The following is a 27,641-nucleotide window of genomic DNA, read 5'->3' as shown; positions in this document are numbered from 1 at the left end:
CTTGATTAGGAGGAAAGAGAGGTAGAGAGGCGGAGAGGTTTAGGGAGGGAGTTCCAGAGCTTGGGGCCCAGGCAACAGAAGGCACGGCCGATGGTTGAGCGATTATAATCAGGGATGCTCAAGAGGGCAGAATTAGAGGAGCGCAGACATCTCGGGGGTTGGAGGAGATTACAGAGATAGGGAGAGGCGAGGGCCATGGAGGGATTTGAAAACAAGGATGAGAATTTTTGAAATCGAGGCGGGAGCCGATGTAGGTCAGCGAGCACAGGGGGCGAAGGGTGACTCAGTATCCAGTGGGCAGCTTGCTGGTACACCCTAAGCCGACTCCCACCATCGTCCAGTGCTCTCCTGGGCTCCTGGGATGTGGTGTGTTGCATGGTGTTCAAAAGGGATCCCTGAGCCATAATATCCTGTGAATACTCCAAACACGCGCCCGTTCTGTGGAGCGCACCAAGCCACTTCTCTCGGTTTTGTTTTTTTGTCCAGTGCCAGAGGTTGCAGTCCCTGCTTGACCGCCTGAAGGGGCTGCTTCGAAGGTTCTAGCCACACCACGTCAACGCTGCTCACCTAAGGAACATAGGAACATGAGGAGTCAATTCAGCCCCTCGAGCCTGCTCCGCCATTCAACCAGATCATGGCTGATTGGCGACCTAACTCCACATACCTGCCTTTGGCCCATATCCCTTAATACCTTTGGTTAACAAAAAGCTAGCAATCTCAGATTTAAAATTAACAATTAACCCAGCGTCAATTGCCGTTTGCGGAAGTGGGTTTCAAACTTCAACCACCCTTTGTGTGTAGAAGTGTTTTCTAATTTCACTGCTGAAAGGCCTGGCTCTAATTTTTAGACTCTGCCTCCTAGTCCTAGACTCCCCAACCAGCGGAAATAGTTTCTCTATATCTGTTCCCCAGTTAGTGTGGGAATGGAGTCACATATAGGTCCCGACTGGGTAAGGACGGCAGGATTTCCTTCCCTAAAGGACGATCAGTGAATCAGTTGGGTTCTTATGACAATCCGAATGACTCATGGTCACTTTTATTATTGATACCAGCTTTCAATAGGAGCAGGAGTAGGCCATTCAATAACACCATGGCTGAGCTTCCACCTCAACTCCACCTTCCCGCACTATCCCCAAATCTCTTCATTCCCTTAGTTCCCAAAAATGGACATGATTGTGCATGTGAGAATTGGACACCAGATTAAGTTGGTCTTATTTAGGAGCTAGGGGCCGCAAAGCCAGCCTTGTATGTAGAAGTGTTTCCTAATATCGCTCCTGAAAGGTCTGATTCTAGCAGGAGGTCTCGGGGTGGGGGGGGAGAGAGAGAGAGATGGGGGGCAGAGGGGGGGTTGGGGGGGGGGAGGGGGAGGTGGGGGAGAGGGGGAGGTGGGGGGGAGAGGGGAAAGGGGGGGTTGGGGGGGAGGGGGAGAGGGGGGAGTGGTGTTGGGGAGAGAGGGTTGGAGGGAGGGTTTGGGGTTGTTGGGGGAGTTGGGGGGATGGGGGGGGAGAGGGGGGGTGGCCGAGTCATCTGGAAGACCTCCTGCTTGGAGCAGCTCTCGGAGCGGCCGCTTGCCTTGTGGTGGCCCCACGGCCCGACAATGATACTAATTAAGACCAACTTAATCTGGTGTCAAATTCGCACACGCACCATCATGCAAAGGGGCGTTTGCAACCAGTGATGCAAAAGTCATTGAAATAACAATCAGGGACTGGCAGTTACCATTGCGTGGGTGTCCTGTCAATGCATACACTGGGGGCCCCCGTCCATATCCACAGCTTGCGCAGTCCTACTGGCTCTGCTCAAAGGGAGCATGGGTCAAAGATAGCGCTACAAAGAAAAAGAGACTTGTATTTGTATAGCCCTTTTCATGACCCAAAGTTCTTTACAGCCAATGAGGTATCATAGAATCATACAAAATTACGACACAGAAGGAGGCCATTCGGCCCATTGTGTCCGTGCCGGCCGACAAAGAGCTATCCAGCCTAATCCCACCTTCCAGCACTAGGTCCGTAGCCCTGTAGGTCACGGCTCTTTCAGTGCACATCCAAGTACTTTTTAAATGTGGTGAGGGTTTCTGCCTCTACCACCCTTTCAGGCAGTGAGTTCCAGACCCCCACCACCCTCTGGGTGAAGGAATGTTTCCTCATCTCCCCTCTAATCCTTCTACCAACTACTTTAAATCTATGCACCCTGGTTATTGGCCCCTCTGTTAAGGGAAACAGGTCCTTTCTATCCACTCTATGTAGGCCCCTCATAATTTTATATACCTCAATAAGGTCTCCCCTCAGCCTTCTCTGTTCCAAACTTCCAAAGTGAAGTCACTGTTGTAATATAGGAAATCCCGCAGCCAATTTGCGCACAGCAAGCTCCCACAAACAGCAATGTGATCATGACCCAGATTTTGTTTCCATATTTATGAAAGGATATACTTGCTTTGGAGGCAGTTCAGAGAAGGTTCACTCGGTCGATTCCGGGGATGAGGGGGTTGACTTATGAGGAAAGGTTGAGTAGGTTGGACCTCTACTCATTGGAATTCAGAAGAATGACAGGTGATTTTATCGAAACGTATAAGATTATGAGGGGGCTTGACAAGGTGGATGCAGAGAGGATGTTTTCACTGATGGGGGAGACTAGAACTAGAGGGCACAATCTTAGAATAAGCCACCCATTTAAAACTGAGATGAGGAGAAATGTCTTCTCTCAGAGGGTTGTAAATCTGTGGAATTTGCTGCCTCGGAGAGCTATGGAAGCTGGGACATTGAATAAATTTAAGACAGAAATAGACCGTTTCTTAAACGATAAGGGGATAAGGGGTTATGGGGAGCGAGCGGGGAAGTGGAGCTGAGTCCATGATCGGATCAGCCATGATCATATTGAATGGCAGAGCAGGCTTGAGGGGCCGTATGGCCTACTCCTGTTCCTATTTCTTATGTTCTTATGAACCTTGTGATCCTGGTGCTTGTGGGATAAATATTGGCCAGGACACCAGAGAGGACTTCCATCCTCCTCTTCAAAATATTGGCTGTGGGATTTTTTACAGCCACCTGAGAGAGCAGACGGGGCCTCGGTTTAATGTCTCATTTGAAAGACGGCACCTCCAACAGTGCGGCACTCCCTCAGCACTGCACTGGGAGTGTCAGCCTAGATTTTTGTGCTCGAGTCTCTGGAGTGGGACTTGAACCCACGACCTTCTGATTCAGAGGTGAGAGTGCTGCCCACTGAGCCCCGGCTGACACCTACCACACCGCAACGTCAATTCTCTGACTCATGCCGCCTGATTGGTGAAGTTACCCTTCACCGTTCAGCCACACACAGGAGCCATGGCCGCTTGGGTGAGGTTACCGGCGGCCCCTAGGCCGGAGATAGGCCAGGGGTAGGCCTCCACCACGTAGTGGCCAAGGGTAGCAGGCACATGGGAACACCACCTCCTCCACCTCACACACCAGCCTGACTTGGAAACATATCGGCCATTCCTTCATCATCGCTGGGTCAAAATCCTGGAACTCCCTCCCTAACAGCACCTTCACCACACGGGACTGCAGCGGTTCAAGATGGCGGCTCACCACCACCTTCTCAAGGGGCGATTAGGGATGGGCAATAAATGCCAGCCTTGCCAGCGATGCCAGCATCTCGGGAACGAATTAAAAAAAAAAAAATTTCCTCTTCAACGCCAGGGTGGAGAGAATCGCTCATTGTGACATCGAGCACAGCTGCTCTCGATGTTCCGCCTGTTCCAAACGAGTGGACGGAAAATCGCGAGCAGCTGGGGTTTGACCGATTTTGTGACAAGGGCTTCTGCTCCGCCAAGCTCTGGGCGCTGGCGTCAAAGAGGAAGAATCCAGCCCGTCACTCTCATCTTCGGCAGACCCTCGGTATCGAGGATGACTTGCTTCCACACTGAAATGAGTTCTCAGGCGACTGATGAGACCAATGCGGGACCTACAGTCTCTGACACTGGTGGGGCAAGACGGTGGTTGTAGGGACGGGTGGGGCTTGGGCTGCCGTGCGCTCCTTCCGCTGTTTGCGCTTGGCTTCCGCGTGCTCCCGGTGAAGAGACTCGAGGCGTTCGGCTCCTTCCCGGATGCTTCTCCTCCACTATAGGCGGTCTTGGGCCGGGGATTCCAGGTTTCCCAGGTACCAGTGGGGATGTTGAGCTTTATCAAGGGTGTCCTCGAAGCGTTTCCCTGCTGTGTCGGAGCTCTGAGCAGAGCCTGTGAGAAACGGCTGCTTTGGGTGAGGTGCCAAGGGTGTGGTCAGCGTCTACCAAACTGCAGCCCAGCAACTGTCCGTGTCTTCAGAAAGTAAGAGTTACCGATGCCAGTAGTTACAGCCAGCCAGTGGCCCATCGGCCTCTCCGCCTAGTGGGATCAATTTAAGAGGCTTGTGTTAGCACGACCAGGAATATTTCCCTGATAACAGGGGTTCAGGGCGCGATGTGGTCAGGCATTCCTGATATAAGCTAGCAGATGCCATCTTGCTGGCTCCTGCCAGAAAATTCTATTGCCGAGCACGCGATGTCACTGGGTGTGGTGTCCTGGAACAGCTGCTGTGTTGCATTAACTGCTCCTTGGCTCGGGATGATGGGCTGGGTACTTGTGATCGGTGCGCTTGAATCTATTCACGAGACTTAAGCCCTGCTCTAGCTGGCTGCTCAGAACGTTTTATAGTTCTGACGATTTTTCCCCCACCGCGAGGCACTGGTCTATAATTTTGGGGTGTGAACTGGCCCTACTAAGTGTCATCATCATAGGCAGTCCCTCGGAATCAAGGCAGACTTGCTTCCACTCTTAAAATGAGTCCTTAGGTGGCTGAACAATCCAATATGAGAGCCACAGTCCCTGTCACAGGTGGAACAGATAGTCGTTGAGGGAAAGGGTGGATGGACATCTAAGTTCCCGGGCAACTATGGCGGTGCAGCGTTCCGGCCTGTCGCTGTTGGAGTTGTCCATGAGGGCCCTGATGTTCCGCGTCCCGAACTTCATGTTAGAGGAGTGGAAGATGCCTGTGCGTGAGTTCTTTTAACATGGGGTGGCCATTGCATGCCGGCTACCACACGGGCTTAGCTGAGCAAGGTCTTGATCCAGCGGGCAAGGGGGTGCAAGACGACTGGAGACCAGGCATTGCTAGTAAGTGTCAGCCGTGGCGTCAGAAGGTCGTGGACGCGAGTCCCGCTCCAGAGACTTGAGCACATAAATCTGGGCCAACACTCCCAGTGCAGTGCTGAGGGAGTGCTGCACTGTCGGAGGCACCGTCTATCAGATGAGACGTTAAACCGAGGCCCCGTCTGCTCTCTCAGGTGGACGTAAAAGATCCCATAGCCACTATTTTGAAGAAGAGCAGGGGAGTTATCCCCGGTGTCCTGGGGCCAATATTTATCCCTCAATCAACATCACTTAAAAAAAAAAAGATTATCTGGGTCATTTATCTCATTGTGGGAGCTTGCTGTGCCACATATCCTACACTGCAACAGTGACTACCCTTCAAAAAGTACTTCATTGGCTGTAAGGCGTTCTGTGACGTCCTGTGGTTGTGAAAGGCGCTATATAAATGTAAATGCAAGTCTTTCTTTCCTTGAGACTCCAGAATGACGTGCACATTTCCGGACAGAAGTGTGGCAACTGCTATATTGGGGATGGAACTAGACTATATCCATGCCTGAAGCATATCAGGCTCTTTACATATACAAATAAGGGGTCCTTTGCAGTTTGAGTACCACACTGCAAGATTGGTTTGCCCTGAGGCAGCCATCACCAACACACTCGGGGAAACCAGGCCTCGGGAGTTCCTGCGATCTACGAGATTAGTAATTTATTTACATTTAATTACCCGACGACCCCACATTTAAACCTCCCTCCTAATCACCGACGCTCCCTCCCTCAATTCCTCCCCCTCCCTCCCCTCACTGCTCTCCCAGCCCCCGATCCGATCCCACTGTTATGTTTTCGGTACGACCTCACAAACCCACAGGCTTTAAGGTGGTTGATAACTTCAGGAAGCGGTCAGGTGACCCATTTATTCTTGTAAACAGCAATGGCTGCAATGCTACAGTAGTCCACTAGGTGGTGCTATATAGACATATTGCACCCACAATCCCTGGCCCCCTGACCTGGCCCACGTTTTGTCCCCATTGCGGAAATAAAAATTGGGAGAGATGTAAAACGGGCTGCTGATTCACCAGCACCCGCTTTACACCAGCACACAGGGTCAAGAACTACCCCATTATGCCATTAAAATGCACCAGGCGATCTAAGAACATAGGAATTAGGAACAGGAGTAGGCCATACGGCCCCTCGAGCCTGCTCTGCCATTCAATACGATCATGGCTGATCCGATCTTGGCCTCAACTCCTTATGAGGGGCCTAGATAGGGTGGATAGGAAGGACCCATTTTCCTTCGCAGAGGGGTCAACAACCAGGGGGCATAGGTTTATAGTGATTTAGAGGGGAGTTGAGGAGAAATGTTTTCACCCAGAGGGTGGTGGGGGTCTGGAACTCACTGCCTGAAAGGGTGGTAGAGGCAGAAACCCTCACCATATTTAAAGAAGCACTTGAAGTGCCGTCGCCTACAGGGCTACGGACCAAGAGCTGGAAAGTGGGATTAGGCTGGGTGGCTCTTTGTCGGCCGGCACGGACACGATGGGCCGAAATGGCCTCCTTCCATGCTGTAAATTTCTATGGTTCCCTATATCCATTGACTTCCCTATAGTTCAAGAATCTGTCTATCTCAGCTCTCTGGGGTAGTGAATTCCAAAGATTCCCGATCTCTAGTGGCTTTGCACCTGGAGAGTTAAGACCAAGAGCACTCTTTAAGTGAAACAAGGTTAGAGTAAAGTGAATAATTGGACCAAAGTGCCGGTAAATCAGTACAATCTGTCCTCATTTTTATATATTTCCATTATAAGTTGCAAGCTTTTGGTCACCCGTCCTGATACCTCTTTATGTGGCTCGGTGTCAAATTTTGTCTGGTCACACTCCTGTGCAGCGACTTGGGATGTTTTACTGTGTTAAAGGTGCTATATAAATGCAAGTTGTTGTTCACAATGGAGGCTGCCTCCAGGGTGTAATTACACGGATCCACCAGCGGTGGCGCGCGGGTGGGAGGGTCCAATTCCAATATAACCAGTTATCATAGTTTCCATTCTAACACACCAATATAAAATGGAAAAGGTCGACAGGAACTGCTTGCAGATGTGATATATTTTTTTTAACACGTTGAAGATCATAATTAATTGAGGAAAAATTTGCAGGGGTGTGGGGAGTGGGACTAATTGGAGATTACTTTCAAAGAGCCGCCAGAGGCACGATGGGCCGAATGGCATCCTTCGGTGCTGTCTGATTCTATGTTTGTCTGTCCTGGTCCAGTTAACCCTGACCTTACTTCAGCTGAGGACTATACTTGATCTTGACTGTGTACAAACCTACAACAACAACAACAACTTGTATTTATATAGCGCCTTTAACATAGTGAAATGTCTCAAGACACTTCACAGGAGTGTTATGCAATTAAAAAACACCAAGCCGCATAAGTAGAAATTAGCGCAGATGACCAAAAGCTTGGTCCAAGAGGTATGTGTAACGTATGCACTTATGAGTATGCTCACAGATTGGTTTAACTGTTGAGCTGTGAGTGACTTAGCCAGACATGTGATGTTCACAAGACTCAATAAAACCCCAGCCAGTTGGGTTCAGGGGTCAATGAGGCAGGTGGTTGTGAGCGGTGGATGAACTGGTAATGTTGCAAGGTTGCAGCCCCTCTTCCATTATTTGAAGGGGCTGCTCCTCAAATCCTGGTTGCACGTCTGATCTTTGGGCACCCTGTGCGGAGGGGAGCGGGCAGGTCGGAGGGCCTCCTCGTAGGACTGCTCCTGGGCCTGGCCAAGGGGGCCATCAGCCGGTCCAGCCAGCGGGCGGTCGAGGGGGCCGTTCAGCCCGACTGCCTGCCTCTCTTCCGCGGTTACATCCGAGCCACGGTGTCCCTGGAGATGGAGCACGCGGTGTCCAGGAGGGACTGGAGTGCATCATCACCCCCGACAACCAAATTTTAATTTGATAATTTCAGTTTAAAGTTTAATTTGTTTAATTTGCCGGTTTTAGTGCCCCCCCCCAACTTTTAGCCAGAGGGTACTTGTATAATTTGAGTTGGTGCCCTCAAAAAAACCCCAAAAAAGTGGCACTGGGAAAAAAATTATTTTGGAGTGTGACCCCCCCTTGCAGGGGGCATTTGTTTAAAGTGCACAACTAAAATAGTTGAACTGGTAATGTGTAGTGTGATTGTTAAACCTTTGCTAATAAACCAACTAGTTCTTAATAGCAATGTGTTGCTATGAATTCTTAAACAAAGAACCTATGAAGCATGCTTTATGTTTTAAGGAGCTTCTTGAAGGAGGAAAGAGAGGTAGAGAGGTGGAGAGGTTTAGGGAGGGAGTTCCAGAGCTTGGGGCCCAGGCAACAGAAGGCACGGCCACCGACGGTGGAGTGATTATAATCAGGGATGCTCAGGAGGGCAGAATTAGAGGAGCGCAGACATCTCGGGGGGTGGGGGGGTTGGGGGGAAAGAGGATGTGGGGCTGGAGGAGATTACAGAGATAGGGAGGGGCGAGGTCATGGAGGGATTTGAAAATAAGGATGAGGATTGCAATGATGAAATCGAGGTGTTGCTTAACTAGAAGCCAATGTAGGTCAGCGAGCACAGGGGGTGATGGGTGAGCGGGACTTGGTACGAGTTAGGACACGGGCAGCCGGGTTTTGAATTACCTCTAGTTTACGTAGGGTAAAATGTGGGAGGCCGGCCAGGAGTGCGTTGGAATAGTCAAGTCTGGAGGTAACAAAGGCATGGATGAGGGCTTCAGAAGCGGATGAGTTGAGGTGAGGGGCGGAGACGGGCGATGTTACAGGAAATCAATTCATATTATAGTTACGTGCCCTCTACCCCAGTAACAGAGAATGCATTCTAAATAATCAGATGGTAAATTCTGTGCTTCGTAAGGCAGAGAATGGATATTATCTTCACTTTGCACATGCAGTGTCAGGGTCAAGCATTCCCCAGTGTGGAAGGTTGGCCCGTCATAGAACTTACTGAAGACACTGCTCCTTGTCTGAGCACATTGTGCAGGGTAAAAGAAAGACTTGCATTTTTATAGCGCCTTTCACAACCTCAAGGCATCCCAAAGCGCTTTACAGCCAATGAACTACTTTTGGAGTGTAGTCACTGTTGCAGTGTGGGAAACGCGGCAGCCAATTTGCGCACAGCAAGCTCCCATAAGCAACGACGTGATCATGACCAGATCATTTGTTTTTAGTGATGTTGATTGAGGGATAAATATTGGCCCAGGACACCGGGGATAACTCCCCCGCTCTTCTTCAAAGTAGTGCCGTGGGATCGTTTATGTCCACCCGAGAGAGCAGACGGGGCCTCGGTTTAATGTCTCATCCAAAACTACGACACCTCCGACAGTGCAGCATCCTGCCCCAATAGAACCTGATCCCACTGAACAATAGGGGAGTCAAGGGTTATGGGGAGCGGGCAGGAAAGTGGAGCTGAGCCCAAGATCAGATCAGCCACGATTTTATTGAATGGCGGAGCAGGCTCGAGGGGCTGAATGGCCGGCTCCTGTTCCTATTTCTTATGTTCTTATGAGGAGAAATCCTGGCTTATTTACTCCGATTCAACCCAGATGTGCTGATGCCAGCCAGAGCCTCGCCACCAACGCCTGAATGCGATGAGATAACGCAGCATACAGAGCACGGGCTTTCCTGCAGCTTTTGAATATCACTGGGTGGTGCTTTTAGCAACTAGACCATCAGTGGAACATAGGAACAGGAGGAGGCCATTCAGCCCCTCGAGCCTGTTCCGCCATTCAATTAGATCGCGGCTGATCCGTATCGTAACTCCATCCGCACGCCTTGTTTCCCTGACCCTTAACTCCCTTACTTAACAGAAATCGGTGAAACTTCTAAAGGTGATTTATACAATTTCTCGATTACAGGACAGTGATACCAAAACTCTTAACAGAGAGCTGGGGTACAGGGTTGCGCATATGGCTCGACACACATTGGGGGGCCCAATCACAGCCACGTTTGGCCATTGGGACGCATCAAGAGTTACGAGGAAAGATTGGATAGGCTGGGGTTTTTTTCCTTGCAACAGAGGAGGCTGAGGGGAGAGCTTATTGAGGTGTACAAAATTTGGAGGGGCCCAGAGAGAGTGGATACGAAGGACCTATTTCCCTTAGCAGAGGGGTCAACAACCAGGGGGCGTAGATTTAAAGTAATTGGTAGGAGGTTTAGAGGGGAAATCTTTTCAGCCAGAGGGGGGTGGGGGTCTGGAACTCACTGCCTGAAAGGGTGGTAGAGGCAGAAACCCTCACCACATTTAAAAAGTACTTGGATGTGCACTTGAAGTAACCTACAGGGCTACGGACCGAGAGCTGGAAAGTGGGATTAGGCTGGGTAGCTCTTTGTCGGCCGGCGGGGACACGATGGGCCGAAATGGCCTCCTTCCGGTGCTGTAAATTTCTATGGTTCTGTCAAGAGAAGGCCAGGGGGAGGGGATAATCGGAAGCGGAGTTATCCCGCGAGCCAGTCAGTCTCTCCGTTTTGTTCAGCGTCCAAGGTTTGGGAGCAGAGGGCCAAGCCACCTGCAGACTCCGGAGATGGCAGTGTGATTGAGACGGTGCAGGAGCCATCCTGTTGGGACGATGGTGGCTGGCAATGAGCAGTTCGTACCCTCAGTGTCGGCAGCGAGAGGAACGAGATGCCAGCTATTTGCGGATACCTGCTAAAACACGCAGAGCCAACATCGGGCTGTGGCAGAGGTCGGGATAGTATATCCATGTGACATTCCGAAACACCGTAAATACTCCTCTGCATTCCTACGTGGTGCGATGATGGCTCGAAAAGGGAGTGTCACCCAAAGGACTCTTTAATAAAGTTACAGGGCAGGACGGAGTGTCTGATTTTTGTTGTTCAAGTCCCACTTCTGTCGTTCTCCCAGCCTCAATTTTCTCCCCTTTATCCGCCCCCACCAACCATCTGCTGATGATGACGTTGCATTCGTTTCATGTTCAGCAGCAGCTCCCCTCGCTTTAATGCCTGATCCGAAAGAGGGCACCTCCGACAGTGTGTAGAAACATAGAAAATAGGTGCAGGAGTAGGCCATTCGGCCCTTCGAGCCTGCACCACCATTCAATATGATCATGGCTGATCATGCAACCTCAGTACCCCACCCCTGCTTTCTCTCCATACCCCTTGATCCTTTTAGCCATAAGGGCCACATCTAACTCCCTTTTGAATATATCCAATGAACTGGCCTCAACAACTTTCTGTGGCAGAGAATTCCACAGATTAACAACTCTCTGAGTGAAGAAGTTTCTCCTCATCTCGGTCCTAAATGGCTTACCCCTTACCCTTAGACTGTGACCCCTGGTTCTGGACTTCCCCAACATCTGGAACATTCTTCCTGCATCTAACCTGTTTAGTCCCGTCAGAATTTTATAATTTTCGATGAGATCCTCTCTCATTCTTCTAAATTCCAGTGAGTATATGCGTAGCCGATCTAGTCTTTCTTCATACGTCAGTCCTGCCATCCTGGGAATCAGTCTGGTGAACCTTCGTTGCACTCCCTCAATAGCAAGAATGTCCTTCCTCAGATTAGGAGACCAAAACTGCACACAGTATTCAAGGTGTGGTCTCACCAAGGCCCTGGACAACTGCAGCAAGACCTCCCTGCTCCTATACTCAAATCCCCTCACTATGAAGGCCTGCATACCATTTGCTTTCTTTACTGCCTGCTATACCTGCTCCTTCGGCACTGCACTAGGAGTGTCAGCCTAGATTTGTGTGCGCAAGTTCTTGGAGTGTGGACTTGAGCCTAGGAAAATGTGAGAATAACAGGCTTGCTTTGGAGGCAGTTTACAGAAGGTTCACTAGGTTGATTCCGGGGATGAGGGGGTTGTCTTATGAGGAAAGGTTGAGTAGGTTGGGCCTCTACTCACTGAAATTCAGAAGAATGAGAGGTGATCTTATCGGAACATATAAGATTATGGGGGGCTTGACAAGGTAGATGCAGAGAGGATGTTTCCACTGATGGGGGAGACTAGAACTAGAGGGCATAATCTTAGAATAAGGGGCCGCCCATTTAAAGCATAGATGAGGAGGTTAATTTTCTCAGAGGGTTGTAAATCTGTGGAATTCGTTGCCTCAGAGAGCTGTGGAAGCTGGGACATTGAATAAATTTGAGACAGAGATAGACAGTTTCTTAAACGATAAGAGGATAAGGGGTTATGGGGAGCGGGCAGGGAAGTGGAGCTGAGTCCATGATCAGATCAGCCATGATCGTATTGAATGGCGGAGCAGGCTCGAGGAGCCGTATGGCCTACTCCTGCTCCTATTTCTTATGTTCTTATGAATCCTTCAGCTGGTCCATCCAGCCTAACCCACTTACCTCCGATGTGCTGTGACCTGTGCCCCAGTCAGGAACCTGGTCTAACTCCCTCTTGATGGCAACGCAGAGAGTCGGGTGGCCACCACACCAGCCGGCTCACTAACTCTCTCGGGGAAGGGAAGAACCGCCCAATACCCACTCTATTCCCACTCATATCCTTCCCAATCTGTAATAATCCGTCAATAGTCACACTGTCCAACCCTTCAATTATTTTCATAAACCTCTATCAAGTCGCCTCTCAGTCTACGTTGCTTCAGAGTAAATAGACCATCTTATCTCATTCTTACTGCGTCAGCCCACGTAGAGAATGCCAGAGGCCTATTTAACAGTGATCGGCCTCAGTCTTTCCTTTTATTCGTTCCTGGTATGTGGGCGACGCCGGCAAGGCTGGCATTTATTGTCCATCCCTAATGGCCCCTTGAGAAAGTGGTGGTGAGCCGCCTTCTTGAACCGCTGCAGTCCCGTGTGGTGAAGGTGCTCCCACGGTGCTGTTGGGGAGGGAGTTCCAGGATTTTGACCCAGCCACGATGAAGGAACGGCCGCTATATTTCCAAGTCGGGATGGTGTGTGACTTGGAGTGGAACGTGTTCCCATGCGCCTGCTGCGCTTGTCCTTATAGATGGTAGAGGTCGCGGGTTTGGAAAGTGCTGCCGAAGAAGCCTTGGCAAGTTGCGACAGTGCATCTTGTAGATGGCCTTATCTTGCCCTTACCCATTGTATGCAATCTTATGTAACCAGCATTCCTCTGCCACCAGAGGGCATATCTGTTGGAGTCCCAAGGGATCCCAGCATCCCTTGGGAGCACTGTATATAAGCAGGCCTCCCATGCTGTACCAACACTCAAGTTAGAATAAAGAGACTAAGGTCACACTTACTCACATCTACAGTACTCAGTCACATTACTTTATTCTGGACATAACAGTTCACACTTTTCCAGCAAGGCACGGGGGTCGCTGAATAGTTAATGAGGAGTGAGAACCCTGGCTGATTTGTCCCTCCCTAACTGGGCACTGAGGCCAACTGTGTTAGCCCATTTACTGCTCCGATTGAGATCATCCAACTCTGGCATGTCCAGCCTTCGACAGTAGTAAGTGGGACGTGTATGAAAGAAGAAAGACTTGCATTTATATAGCACCTTTCACGACCACCGGATGTCTCAAAGCGCTTTACAGCCAATTAAGTACTTTTGGAATGTAGTCACTGTTGTAATGTGGGAAACGCAGCAGCCAATTTGCGCACAGCAAGCTCCCACAAACAGCAACGTGATAATGACCCAGATAATCTGTTTTATTTTGTCATGTTGATAGAGGGATAATTATTGGCCAGGATACCGGGGCGAATTACCCCTGCTCTTCTTTGAAATAGTGCCACGGGATCTTTTACATCCACCTGAGAGAGCAGACGGGGCCTCGGTTTAACGTCTCATCTGAAAGACGGCACCTCCGACAGTGCAGCGCTCCCTCAGCACTGCACTGGGAGTGTCAGCCTAGATTTATGTGCTCAAATCCCTGAAGTGCATGGATAAATGAGTCAGACAGAAACATGACTAAACACCATGGGCAGCTCCCAAATCATGCTTCATTTTATTTGAGTCCTTTGACCACACACACAAGAGAATGGGGGTATGATATTTCGGGCATAGGAATAGAGAAATGCATTTCTGCTTGGTAAAGTTGAGTGACTTACAGAAACCTGTCGACTCAAAAGCAACAAAATAAAAGGGGACACAGAGCTGATGACACTGCTAGTTTGAGTTCCTCGGCTCCCTTCAGTGTCAGCTGTGACTCAGTGGGCAGCATACTCGCTTCTGAGTCAGAAGGTTCTGGGCTCAAGCCACATTCCAGGGACTTAATCACAAAAATCTAGGCTGACACTCCCAGTGCAGTGCTGAGGGAGCGCCGCACTGTCGGAGGGGCAGTGCTGAGGGAGCACCGCACTGTCGGAGGGGCAGTGCTGAGGGAGCACCGCACTGTCGGAGGGGCGGTGCTGAGGGAGTGCCGCACTGTCGGAGGGGCGGTGCTGAGGGAGCGCCGCACTGTCGGAGGGGCAGTGCTGAGGGAGTGCCGCACTGTCGGAGGGGCAGTGCTGAGGGAACACCGCACTGTCGGAGGGGCAGTGCTGAGGGAGCACCGCACTGTCGGAGGGGCGGTGCTGAGGGAGTGCCGCACTGTCGGAGGGGCGGTGCTGAGGGAGTGCCACACTGTCGGATGAGACGTTTAACCGAGGCCCCATCTGTTCTCTCGGGTAGATGTATAAGATCCCACGGCACTATTTCGAAGAAGAGCAGGAGAGTTATCCCCGGTGTCCTGGGGCCAATATTTATCCCTCAATCAACATCACAAAAAAAAGATTACCCGGTCATTATCACATTGCTGTGTGTGGGAGCTTGCTGTGCGCAAATTGGCTGCCGTGTTTCCCACATTACAACAGTGACTGCACTCCAAAAAGTACTTAATTGGCTGTAAAGCACTTTGAGATGTCCGGTGGTCCTGAAAGGCGCTATATAAATGCAAGTCTTTTTGCATGGACCGTGCTGTTTGAGTCGCGCTCTCTTTAGTCCTTCAATTGCCTGCCATCGTGTTCCTATTAACCCACTTCCCCCTGCTCTTTCCCCACAGCCCTGCAAATTTATCCTTTTCAAGTATATATATCCAATTCTCTTTTTGAAAGTTATTATAGAATCTGTTTCCTTTCAGTCACCGCATTCCCGATCACAACAACTCGCTGTGTAAAATAAAAAATTCTCCTCCTCTCCCTTCTGGTTCTTTTGCCAATTATCTACTCCTTTGGTTACCCACCCTCCTGCCAGAGGAAGCGGTTTCTCCCTCAGGAACATCCTGAGGATGTGATAAGGTGCTTTATAAAGTTTTCGTTTTCCGATCTGTCAGAGAGCCACTTGTTGGATCTGCTGTAGTCCCGGGTATGTATGTATTTCAAGAAAATCTATTGGAGAGCTGTTATAAAGCGGGAACACTCTCTGAGATGAACCCATACCCAGCTATAGCATGGTTACTGGCAGCATTATTCACACTTTGGGAATAGCATAAGAAATTGGGAGCGCTCTCTGAAACACACCCATATTAAATGACAAAGTCATATTTAGCCCAGGCTGATAATGCCAAGGGAGTGTAATCTAATCTCCAGGCCATTGGATGGAATTTGTTTTTCATTCTTAGCATGTGGGCGTTGCTGGCAAGGGCCGGCATTTATTGCCCATCCCTAACTGCTCTTCAGAAGGTGGTGTTGAGCCACTGCCTTGAACCGCTGCAGTCCGTGTGGTGAAGGTCACATTGTTCGCATGCCAGACACGAGACTCCCAAAGCAAGCGCTCTACTCAGAACTCCTTCACGGCAAACGAGCCAAACGTGGGCAGAGGAAATGTTACAAGGACACCCTCAAAGCCTCCCTGATAAAGTGCAACATCCCCACCGATACCTGGGAGTCCCTGGCCAAAGACCGCCCTAAGTGGAGGAAGTGCATCCGGGAGGGTGCTGAGCACCTCGAGTCTCGTCACCGAGAGCATGCAGAAACCAAGCATATGTAGCGGAAGGAGCGTGCGGCAAACCAGTCCCACCCACCCTTTCCTTCAACCACTGTCTGTCCCACCTGTGACAGGAACTGTGGCTCTTGTATTGGACTGTTCAGCCACCTAATGATTCATTTTAAGAGTGGTAGCAAGTCTTCCTCGATTCCGAGGGACTGTCTATGATGAAGGTGCTCCCACAGTGCTGTCAGCCAAGACTCCCAGCTCTGATCAAGATCCCACTGGGGACTGCGAGTAGGTGGGTGTCAGGGTGAGGAAAGGTGAGGCAGGGTGCCTGCCAGCACTCGTATGTTGTAGCAGATGTCTGCTGGCGCTCATGGAACCCTTTATAACAGCTCCCCAGTTTCCACCTGCTCCAACTAACAACTGCTAAGACCATCGTTCCACAACCCCCTCCTCCAGCCAGTTCCACAACCGAATCTTACCTCCCTCAACCTACACACCTCCACCTATTTCAGCCACCGACGCTTCCATCTCATCATCTTCTTACTCTAACTGGGTTCAAGTCCCCACTCCAGAGACCCGAGCACAAAATCCAGGCTGACACTCCCAGTGCAGTGCTGAGGGAGCGCCGCACTGTCGGAGGTGCCGTCTTTCGGATGAGACATTAAACGGAGGCCCCGCCTGCCCTCCCAGATGCACATGCAAGATCCCACGGCACTATTTCGAAGAAGAATCCGGTTGTTCTCCTCGGTGTCCTGGGGCCAATATTTATACGGCACCCAACATCACTGAAACAGATTATCTGGTCATTATCACATTGCCGTTCGAGGGAGCTTGCTGTGTGGCAATTGGCGCGTTTCCTACATTACAACAGTGACTGCACTCCAAAAAGTACGTCATTGGCTGTAAAGCGCTTTGCGGCGTCCTGAGGTCGTGAAAGGTGCTATATAAATGCAAGTCTTACTTTATGAAGCCTCAGCAAACCTGCTGAATGTGTTCCATCCATCGAAGCACTGGGCACATACCATGCTATTCCCTAGATATCGCTGGTTCTGTGGCAGTTACGTGGGGACTGTGCAGTTTGCCATCCTGCATTGTTGCAGTGAGCATCCCGTCAGGTGGGTTGGCTATTGTGCGACAGTGCTGCTACGGAGGAGGGCAACGCACACGGGGGCAGCGTTGGAAACTGTAACCTTGTTAGCATTCCTCACGCAGCAATTCCTTTGTAGCCCTACTCCGAGAAGAACGTTCATGTGAGAGAAAGAGAGCGAGAGAGAGAGAGAAGTCAGAAGATTGCGGTGACATGTCTTTGAAGTACAGCGATGCCCCGGGGGCAGAAGCAACCTGCAACAGTTTCTGGATGGTGAGTTTTAACTCGATCAAAGGATTTCTTAAAGAGATATGACTTGTGTTTAGTATACAACACTCCTCTGATATCTAGTTCCGTGGGATAAATCGTGTTTATCGTTTCAACAAAATGGTAAAAATAATCAGTTCAATTTTCCCAGTATTTGCGTCGTTTTTTTTTTGGAGTAGGCTGCTTTTTGTGGCCTAACTTAAAAATCCCCAGTTTCCCCAATCAATTTGCGCCAGCGTAACTCAGTTAGTTACGAATTTTTTAGGTCAGTTTTTTTTTTCAGACTAAGGGGGTGTAACCAGCCACCTACGCCAATTCTGGCCATTTAGGGAAGTTTGGCCAGCTGAGAGTTACTCCAGTTCTGATTAGGCCAGCGTCTGTGGCCTCTCCAGCAAAACCTTCCCCAGAGTTAAGGAAATCGGCGCAGGTAAGGAAATCGGCGCAGCAGATGCCCGGACACACTGAAAGAATTGAAAAACACATAGCAGCAACTTACCTCCAACCCCACCCGAAGCCTGTCCGGTTCCATTCTCGGTCTCCGGTTCACACACACACACTCTGGTCCTGAAATAAAAGAGAGAGAGAGAGAGCGAGAGAGAGACATCAAGGCTCCGCCCTCCTCGGGTTAGGCCACGCCAAAATGAAGAGATCCAACGAGGAAACTTGCAACACTTTTTTTTTTTGCCGTACTGGGGCCCCAGAAAATCGGGCGTAACTCTTCAAGTATGCCAAAAAAATGCTTTGGGGAAAATCCGAAAAGGCTGTTAGTGCCTCCAGGAGGCGCTAATGGGGCGGTAAGGACTTTTCATCCGGGAGCAGGTGCTGGAAGCGACCCGCCCGGAATTGCCCCCCGTGATGGTGGCGGTGAAAACGGCTTTGCGCCGCGGGCCATAGTTTTTACCCCGGGCGGCGCCCCACACGCCGACGACATCATCGCCGTGCGTGCCAACTCCTTTACGCCACATGGGGGAAATTTCCCCCCCCCCCACCCCCGGACGCGAGGTTGGCGCGAGGAAGTGCCACCGACCGCTTTGAGGGTCGCAAAGCTGCCGATGGCGGGAGTGCCCCATCCCCCCCATTAAAGGGGAGGGCCTTGCACTGCGGCCGCCATCTTGTTTTTTTTTTTGTCGGCCCAACAATGGTGACCGCTGGTTCAGCCGGGCAGCCTGACACGCCCCCCCCCCCCCTCCCGCCCGCAGCGGCCTTCCTCTTTAAGAGGAGTGGAGGGATGTTGTAACGTAGTCGGCGTGGTGTTGAGTGACATCGCCTCGCTTCCGCCCCTCTCTCATCCCGCTACCGCCCCGCGGAGACGCAGAGCACCACTGATACCACCCAGATGTTTTTTTCCTGCACCAAGACCCCAATTCTGGGCAATTCAATTTTTATTTAATTCGAATTGGGGCGTGGGCCAATTTTGCCCCCTAAGTCTCCAAAAAAGCCATGTCGGGAGAAGAGACAGGCCGGTGTCATACGGACCAGAAGGTCCCAGGTTTGGACCTTGACCTGACCGTAACCAGGAATGGGAAACTGGTCTCATTACACCTCAGCAAAGAAGGGAGGCAAAGAAAATACTCTGCTTCCTGAATGCGACTTTCCTCGAAGTGTGGCTGTTGGGTGAGGTCGTTTAGGCTCGAGCCTACTGAGAACTGGATTGAGATCATCTAAATACAATTTGGCGAGAGCCCTAGGCATCAGTCGGTGAGGAGAATGTCACTGCCTCTGTCTGGGCTGTGATACGAACTCCAAACCGTGGGGGAAAAGGGCTTATGTTGGAATGAACTGTATGTACAGACCTTATCGTGGTGAGATCTTCATTATCATGTTTTACATTATATTGACCATCCATTCAAACTATTCCACTGAATGGAAGTCGATCCATTGAAATCGGGCGAGGTGTAAAATGGGCGGCCAATTTGCAATGAGCTGATTTGCATCTGGCAACCGAAATTAAAATGACCCCACAGAATGTTCCAGTGCCCATTCGGCTCATCACGTCTGCCTTAATGTTCGTTTAATCTCACTCTCCAGCTCACTCCCCAACCACCATTAATATTCCTCTTTATTCAACAAACATCTGATGCCCTTTTCAAATAATTTATGGACAATGGTTTGTGCCACACATTCTAACCACACTCTGCGCGAAGAATTCTTCTTGTAATGTATGCACCTATGAGCATGCTCACGGGTTTGTAGAGCTGTTGCACTGTGAGTGGCTTAGCCAGTCACGTGATATTCACAAGACTCAATAAAACCCCAGTCAGTTGAGTCCACGTCATCCAGGAAGAGGTAGTTGTGAGCCTAGGAGATGAACTGGTAATGTGTAGTGTGATTGTTAAACCTTTGTTAATAAACCAACTAGTTCTTAATAGCAATGTGTTGCTATGAATTCTTGAGCAACGAACCCATGAGGCAAATACTTCTCAAACCTCCTCCTTGTAATTCTCTTAAATTTGTCAAAGCCAGAAGGGTGAGGAATGAAAGATTTGTCCAATGTCCCCCCTTCCCTACGAGGAAACATAGAAATTTACAGCGCAGAAGGAGGCCATTTCGGCCCATTGTGTCCGCGCCGGCCGACAAAGAGCCGCACGGCCCTCGGTCAGCAGCCCTGAAGATTACATATAAACCTATGAACAATGTTGGAACGGCAAAGAGCACCCAGCCCAACCAGTCCGCCTCACACAACAGCGACACCCCTTATACTGAAACATTCTACACTCCACCCCAACCGGAGCCATGTGATCGCCTGGGAGAGACAAAAACCAGTAAAACCCCAGGCCAATTTAGGGAGAGAAAATCTGGGAAAATTCCTCTCCGACCCACCCAGGCGATCAAAACTAGTCCAGGAGATCACCCTGGCCGTATTCTATTCCCTGTAGTACTTACCATTATATCTGCGCCGTCCAACAAAAGGTCATCCAGTCTAATCCCAATTACCAGCTCTAGGTCCGTAACACTGCAGGTTACGGCACTTTAAGTGCCCATCCAACCATCTCTTAAAAGTGGTGATGGTTTCTGCATCCACCACTCTTCCAGGCAGCGAGTTCCAGATCCCCACAGCCCTCTGCGTAAAGAAGCCCCCCCCTCAAATCCCCTCTAAACCTTCCACCAACCACCTTAAAACTATGCCCCCTCGTAACAGACCCCTCCATCAGTGGAAATAGATCCTTATTATCCACTATGTCCAAGCCCCTCAATGTGTTGTACACCTCAATGAGCCAACTCTTGCTGATTCCCCCAGACCCAGAACTTGCTGGACAATTGCGCAGGGTGTTGGAACATCAAACCACTGCGACAGCTGTCTGGGCCGAATGCGACCCCAGAAAACAACACTCTGAATTTATATAGCGCCTTTAACATAGCATAAACGACACAAGGCGCTTCACGGGCATGTAATCAGACGAAAAATAAATTGACACCCACGCAAAGAAAGAGACTTTTGGACGGGCGACCAAACGTTTGGTCAAAGAGGCAGGGTTTAAGCCGAGCCTTTGAGGAGGAGAGAGAGGCGGAGAGGTTTGGGGGAGGGAAATTCAGAGCTTAGGGCCTCGCTGGTTAAAGGCACGGCCGCCAATGGTGGAACGAAGGATGTGAGAGATGCACAAGAGGCCAGAGTTGGAGGAGTGTAGATTTGGTGGAGGGTTGTAGGTCTGGTGGAGGTTCCCGAGATGGGGAAGGGGAAAGGCCATTTGAACACTAGGATGAGAATTTTTAAAATCGAGTTGTTGGGCGACAGGGAGCCAATGTCGGTCAGTGAGCACATAAGTAATATTGAAGTACCACCAACATCTATAGCACTGCCTACAAATCGTAAGTGAATTACATTTCAACGATGCTTCGATTTCCTCTTCCCAGCCAGATAATTATAAATGCACGATTAAACGCACGGACGAAGGCTATAAAGTCTGCAACGACATCATCACATGTTTCCAAGAAAGAGCCAAGATCGAGAAACAGTATGCCTTGCAGATATCGGCGTGGTCACGGAAGTGGAAGCCACTGGTCGAAGCAAGTGAGTACGTCTGTGAGGGATGCTTTGGGCGCTGTTCACGGAGGGTTGGATGATAGAGGCTCGGATTTCCCTCGGAGAAAAATCAGTTAATGTGGAGAGATGGGAGAATCTGGGGTTGTTCTGCTTTTTAAAAAAAAATAGACTTGAATTTATATTCACGACCACGGGACGTCTCAAAGCGCTTTACAGCCATTGAAGTACTTTTTGGAGTGTAGTCACTGTTGTAATGTGGGAAACGCGGCAGCCATTTGCGCACAGCAAGCTCCCACAAATAGCAACATGATAATGACCTGACAACCTTTTTTTTGTGACGTTGGTTGAGGGATAAATGTTGAGGATAATTCCCCTGCTCGTCTTCGAAATAGTGGCCGTGGGATCTTTTACGTCCACCTGAGCGAGCAGACGGAGCCTCGGTTTCACATCTCATCCGACAGACGGCCCCTCCGACAGTGCGACGCTCCCTCAGCACTGCACTGGGAGTGTCGGTCTAGATTTATGTGCTCAAGTCGCTGGAGTGGGACTTGAACCCACAGCCTTCTGAAGAGGCCCACTGAGCCAGGGCTGACTGAGCAGGTAGCAAGGGGTACCTGGAGCGTAGCAGGAAGGAGAGAGGAATGTCTGGAGCACCATTGGCCATAGTGGCGTTGGCATAAGAACATAAGAAATAAGAGCAGGAGTAGGCCATACGGCCCCTCGAGCCTGCTCCGCCATTCAATAAGATCATAGCTGATCTGATCATGGACTCAGCTCTACTTCCCTGCCACTCCTCATAACACCTTATCGATTTAAGAAACCTTCTAATTCTGTCTTAAATTTATTCAATGTCCCAGCTTCAACAGCTCTCTGAGGCAGCGAATTCCACAGATTCACAACCCTCTGAGAGAAGAAATTTCTCCTCATCTCAGTTTTAAATGGGCGGCCCCTTATTCTAAGATCGTGCCCTCTAGTTCTAGTCTCCCCCATCAGTGGAAACATCCTCTCTTCATCCACCTTGTCAAGGCCCCTCATAATCTTATACGTTTCGATAAGATCACCTCTCATTCTTCTGAATTCCAACGAGTAGAGGCCCAACCTACTCAACCTTTCCTCATAAGTCCATCCCCTCATCTCCGGAATCAACCGAGTGAACCTTCTCTGAACTGCCTCCAAAGCAAGTATATCCTTTCGTAAATATGGAAACCAAAACTGCACGCTGTATTCCAGGTGTGGCCTCGCCAATACTCTGTATAACTGTAGCAAGACTTCCCTGCTTTTATACGCCATCCCCTTTGCAATAAAGGCCAATATACCATTAGCCTTCCTGATCACTTGCTGTACCTGCATACTAACCTTTTGTGTTTCATGCACAAGTACCCCCAGGTCCCGCTGTACTGCGGCACTTTGCAATCTTTCTCCATTTAAATAATAACTTGCCCCTGATCGAGAGATGCAGGAAGAGGGAGATGAGAGGTTGCAGGCTGGGGCAGAGCCAGGGCCCTCAGGATCAGGTGGCGAGCTTGTTCTTGTCTCGTGTCCAGGAGTGAGAGAGCTGTCTTAGAAGAGCCTCCTCAGAATTGAGACCCGTCTTGAATGGGCTTGGACTTTAAGGAGAGTTGTTGAGTAGAAAGGAAGGATTTGGCATGAAATAGGAAACCAGCTTTTAGCAATGGAGGATATGTGAGAGTTCCGCTGGAGATCAGGGGAGGTGTCCAGGCCAAGAATATCAGCTTGTTGTGTTTGTGCTGGCTGTTTTTCCACCAATGCTAGCTGTTGCTGTCAGGTTCTATAAATAAGCTACTGTACCTGAGGAGACCTGATCCAAGTAACAGACCAGAATAGATGTGGGGTTGTCATAGGAGCAGGGGTAGGTCATTCAGCCCCTCGAGCCTGCTCTGCCATTTAACTAACTCATGGCTGATCTACACCTCAACTCCATTTACCCATCTTTGCTCCATATCCTTTGTTGACTGCGTACAGTTTTGGTTTCCATATTTACGAAAGGATATACTTGCTTTGGAGGCAGTTCAGAGAAGGTTCACTAGGTTGATTCTGGGGATGAGGGGGTTGACTTATGAAAAAAGGTTGAGTTGGTTGGGCCTCTACTCATTGGAATTCAGAAGAATGAGAGGTGATCTTATCGAAATGTATAAGATTATGAGGGGGCTCGACAAGGTGGATGCAGAGAGGATGTTTCCACTGATGGGGGAGACTAGAACTAGGGGGCAAGATCTTATAATAATGGGCCGCCCATTTAAAACAGAGATGAGGAGAAATTTCTTCTCAGAGGGTTGTAAATCTGTGGAATTTGCTGTCTCAGAGAGCTGTGCAAGCTGGGTCATTGAATAAATTTAAGACAGAAATAGACAGTTTCTTAAACGATAAGGGGTTATGGGGAGCGAGCAGGGAAGTGGAGCTGAGTCCATGATCAGATCAGCCATGATCTTATTGAATGGCGGAGCAGGCTCGAGGGGCCGTATGGTCTACCCCGGTCCTATTTCTTATGTAACCTTACCCAGCAAAATGTCTTGAAAGCGCCAATTGTCCTCCATCATCCACAGCCTTTTGGGGTGCGAGTTCTAGATTTCCACTTGACTTTGTGCAAAAAAGTGCTTGCTGATTTCACTACGGAACGGCCTAGCTCTAATTTTAAGATTGTGCCCCCTTGTGCTAGCCCGACGATTACAGTTCTGAGTCCACTCCAGAGACTGGAGCACAAAATCCAGGCAGACACTCCCAGTGCTGAGGGAGTGCTGTACTGTCGGAGGTGCCGTCTTTCAGATGAGATGTTAAACCGAGGCCCCGTCTGCTCTCTCAGATGGACACAAAATATCCCATGGCCACTATCTCAGAGGAGCAGGGGGCATCTCCCCGGTATCCTTCAACCAATATCACAAAAAAAATCACACATGATCTGGTTATTATCTCATTGCTGTCTGTGGGAGCTTGCTGTGCACAAATTGGCTGCCGTGTTTCCTACATTACAACAGTGACTACACTTCAAAAAAAAAGTACTCTCATTGGCTGTAAAGCGCTTTGGGGCATCCTGAGGTGGTGAAAGGCGCTATATAAATGCAAGTTACTTCTTTTATTGTTTTAGTACCACCCCTATCTATAGCTCCGAGTAGAGCGCTTGCTTTGGGAGTCTTGCGTCTGGCATGCGGACGATGTGGCCCGCCCAGCGGAGCTGATCAAGTATGGTCAGTGCTTCAATGCTGATAAAGTGCGACATCCCCACTGACACCTGGGAGTCCCTGGCCAAAGACCGCCCTAAGTGGAGGAGGTGCATCCGGGAGGGCGCTGAGCACCTCGAGTCTCATCGCTGAGAGCATGCCGAAAGCAAGCGCAGGCAGCGGAAGGAGCGTGCGGCAAACCAGTCCCACCCACCCTTTCCCTCAACCACTGTCCCACCTGTGACAGGGACTGTGGTTCCCATATTGGACTGTTCAGCCACCAAGGACTAATTTTAAGAGTGGAAGCAAGTCTTCCTCGATTCCGAGGGACTGCCTATGATGATAATGGTGGTGGTGGTCTCGACTGATTCTCCCTTGAATGACTGTACCTGACTGGACACGAGTCTGTATAAGGACCGTAACCAACAGCCTTTTTTTGTTCATTCGTGGGACGTGGGCATTGCTGCCATTTATTGCCTATCCTGAATTGCCCACGAGGAGGTGGTGAACCGCTACACTCTGTGGTGTGTCATAGCGGTTTGGTACAACTGAGCGGCTCGCTGGGCCATTTCAGAGGAAAGTTAAGAGTCAACCACATAGCTGTGGTCTGCGGTCACATGTATAGGTCAGACCGGATAAACACGGCAGATTTTGTGCTCCACGGACATTATTAAACCGAATGGGTTTTTACGACCACCAGACAGCTTTTACTTCTTTTTATTTCGAGATTTTTAAAAACTGAAGTCAAACTCTCAAACTGCCATGGTTGTATTCAATCTCGTGCTCCCTGGATTATTAGCCCAGTAACATATCCTTCACAACCTTCCTGAAGTGCGGTGCCCAGAATTGGACACAATATTCCAGTTGAGGCCAAACTTTTAAAAATTAATTCATGGCAAGGCCAGCATTTATTGCCCGTCCCTAATTATCCTTGAACAACTGAGTGTCTCGCTGGGCCATTTCAGAGGGCAGTTAAGAGTCAATCACATTGCTTTGGGTCTGGAGTCACATGTAGAGGCCAGACCAGGTAAGGGCAGCAGATTTCCTCCCCTAAAGGGCCGTTAGTGAACCAGATGGGTTTTTAACAACAATCCTGTAGTTTCATGGTCACCATTATGCTTTTTATTTTAGATTTATATCTGGATAATAAATTAAACTGAATTTAAATTCCCCAGCTGCCATGGTGGGATTTGAACCCATGTCCACCTGATTATTAGTCCAGACCTCTGCATTATTGGCCCAGTACCGTAACCACTATGCTACCGTTGACTTGCGTTTGTAGCGGCACTAATTTGTATAGAAAGTATACCTAGCCTGTCTATCGCACTCACCCCAGGTCCTATGTACGGTACTCTGTTGAAGGCGTGGCACGCCTTCCTTACCTCCGCAGACCGCCTGAGCGAGCTGCACGTGGACATCCAGAAAGCGCTCGTGACCGAGGACACGGACAAGATACGCAACTGGCAGAAGGAGATGTACCACAAGAAATTCTTCGGGGGCTTCAAGGAGACGCATGAGGTGAAGGACGGATTCCGAAAGGCACAGAAGCCCTGGACAAAGAAACTAAAAAAAGTATGTTATCGCAAACTGATTGAAGTTCTAACGGGCTTGTGGTGCGCACACTATATAACGGGCTTGTGGTGCGCACACTATATAATGGGTTTGTACTCACACTATATAACGGGCGTGCACTCACACTATATAATGGATGTGTACTCACACTATATAATGGGTGTGTGGTGCGTACACTATATAACGGGCTCACAATATATAATGGGCGTGGTGCGCACACTATATAATGGGCTCACACTATATATTGACGTGGTACGCACACTATATAATGGGCTCACACGATATAATGGGCTCACACTATATATTGACGTGGTACGCACACTATATAATGGGCTCGCACTATATAATGGGCTCACACTATATAATTGTCGTGGTGCACACACTATATAATGGGCTCACACTATATATTGACGTGGTACGCACACTATATAATGGGCTCACACTATATATTGGCGTGGTACGCACACTATATAATGGGCTCACACTATATATTGGTGTGGTACGCACACTATATAATGGGCTCACACTATATAATGGGCTCAACTATATATTGGTGTGGTACGCACACTATATAATGGGCTCACACTATATAATGGGCTCACACTATATAATGGGTGTGGCGTGCACACTATATAATGGGCTCACACTATATAATGGCCGTGCTGTGCGCACACTATATAGTGGGCTCACACTATATATTGGCGTGGTACGTACACTATGTAATGGGCTCACACTATATAATGGGCGTGAGATGCTCACACTATATAATGGCCGTGCTGTGCGCACACTATATATTGGGCTCACACTGTATAATGGGTGTGGCGCGCACACTATATAATGGGCTCTCACTATATAATGGGTGTGGCGCGCACACTATATAATGGGCTCTCACTATATATTGGTGGTACGCACACTATATAATGGGCTCACACTATATATTGGCGTGGTACGCACACTATGTAATGGGCTCACACTATATAATGGGCGTGAGATGCTCACACTATATAATGGCCATGCTGTGCGTACACTATGTAATGGGCTCACACTATATAATGGGCGTGAGATGCTCACACTATTTAATGGCCATGCTGTGCGTACACTATGTAATGGGCTCACACTATATAATGGGCGTGAGATGCTCACACTATATAATGGCCATGCTGTGCGTACACTATGTAATGGGCTCACACTATATAATGGGCGTGAGATGCTCACACTATTTAATGGCCATGCTGTGCGTACACTATGTAATGGGCTCACACTATATAATGGGCGTGAGATGCTCACACTATATAATGGCCGTGCTGTGCGCACACTATTGATAAGTCACCAATTACAACACACAATTCTCATTCCCCCTTTAAAATTATGCCCATTTGGGCCATATTTCTTTCTTTAAAAAAAACCTATTTTCTCTTCTCCTCTCCCAAGGGGCTGATGCCCGGTGAGTTAACAACTCCGCGGGCACTCTGACACCCACCGACATCTCGCCCAAGATGCCCCTTCTTCCTGTGGGAGCAACTGCGGATATTCAGTCGCAGAGGGCATCGTGTCAAAGTTCAATCTCGTCCTTCCCCGCCCCCCTCGACACCTACACGACATTCAAATTTAAAACTCTGGGCTGCT

General features: G+C 49.5%; 1 protein-coding gene across 5 annotated transcripts in view; it reads left to right on the top strand.

Annotated features, from left to right (window-relative positions):
• The window catches only part of LOC139230027 (protein kinase C and casein kinase substrate in neurons protein 3), a 94,967-nt gene that overhangs the window by 17,887 nt on the left and 49,439 nt on the right, over positions 1–27,641 (top strand). For 4 of the 5 annotated variants that reach the window (XM_070861763.1, XM_070861760.1, XM_070861762.1 and 1 more), the window contains exons 2-4: positions 17,158–17,291; positions 21,138–21,294; positions 25,780–26,015. In XM_070861763.1, coding sequence (XP_070717864.1) covers positions 17,232–17,291; positions 21,138–21,294; positions 25,780–26,015 — 453 coding nt within the window. In that variant the 5' untranslated portion in view covers positions 17,158–17,231. Of the gene's footprint in view, positions 1–17,143; positions 17,292–21,137; positions 21,295–25,779; positions 26,016–27,641 lie in introns of all 5 variants that reach the window. The other variant, XM_070861761.1, reaches the window with a different exon arrangement.

Source organism: Pristiophorus japonicus, chromosome 19 (genome assembly GCF_044704955.1).
Source record: "Pristiophorus japonicus isolate sPriJap1 chromosome 19, sPriJap1.hap1, whole genome shotgun sequence".
Classification (NCBI taxonomy): Eukaryota; Metazoa; Chordata; class Chondrichthyes; family Pristiophoridae; genus Pristiophorus; species Pristiophorus japonicus.
Note: the sequence above shows the minus strand (reverse complement) of the source record. Positions and strands in the feature narration are given on the sequence as shown.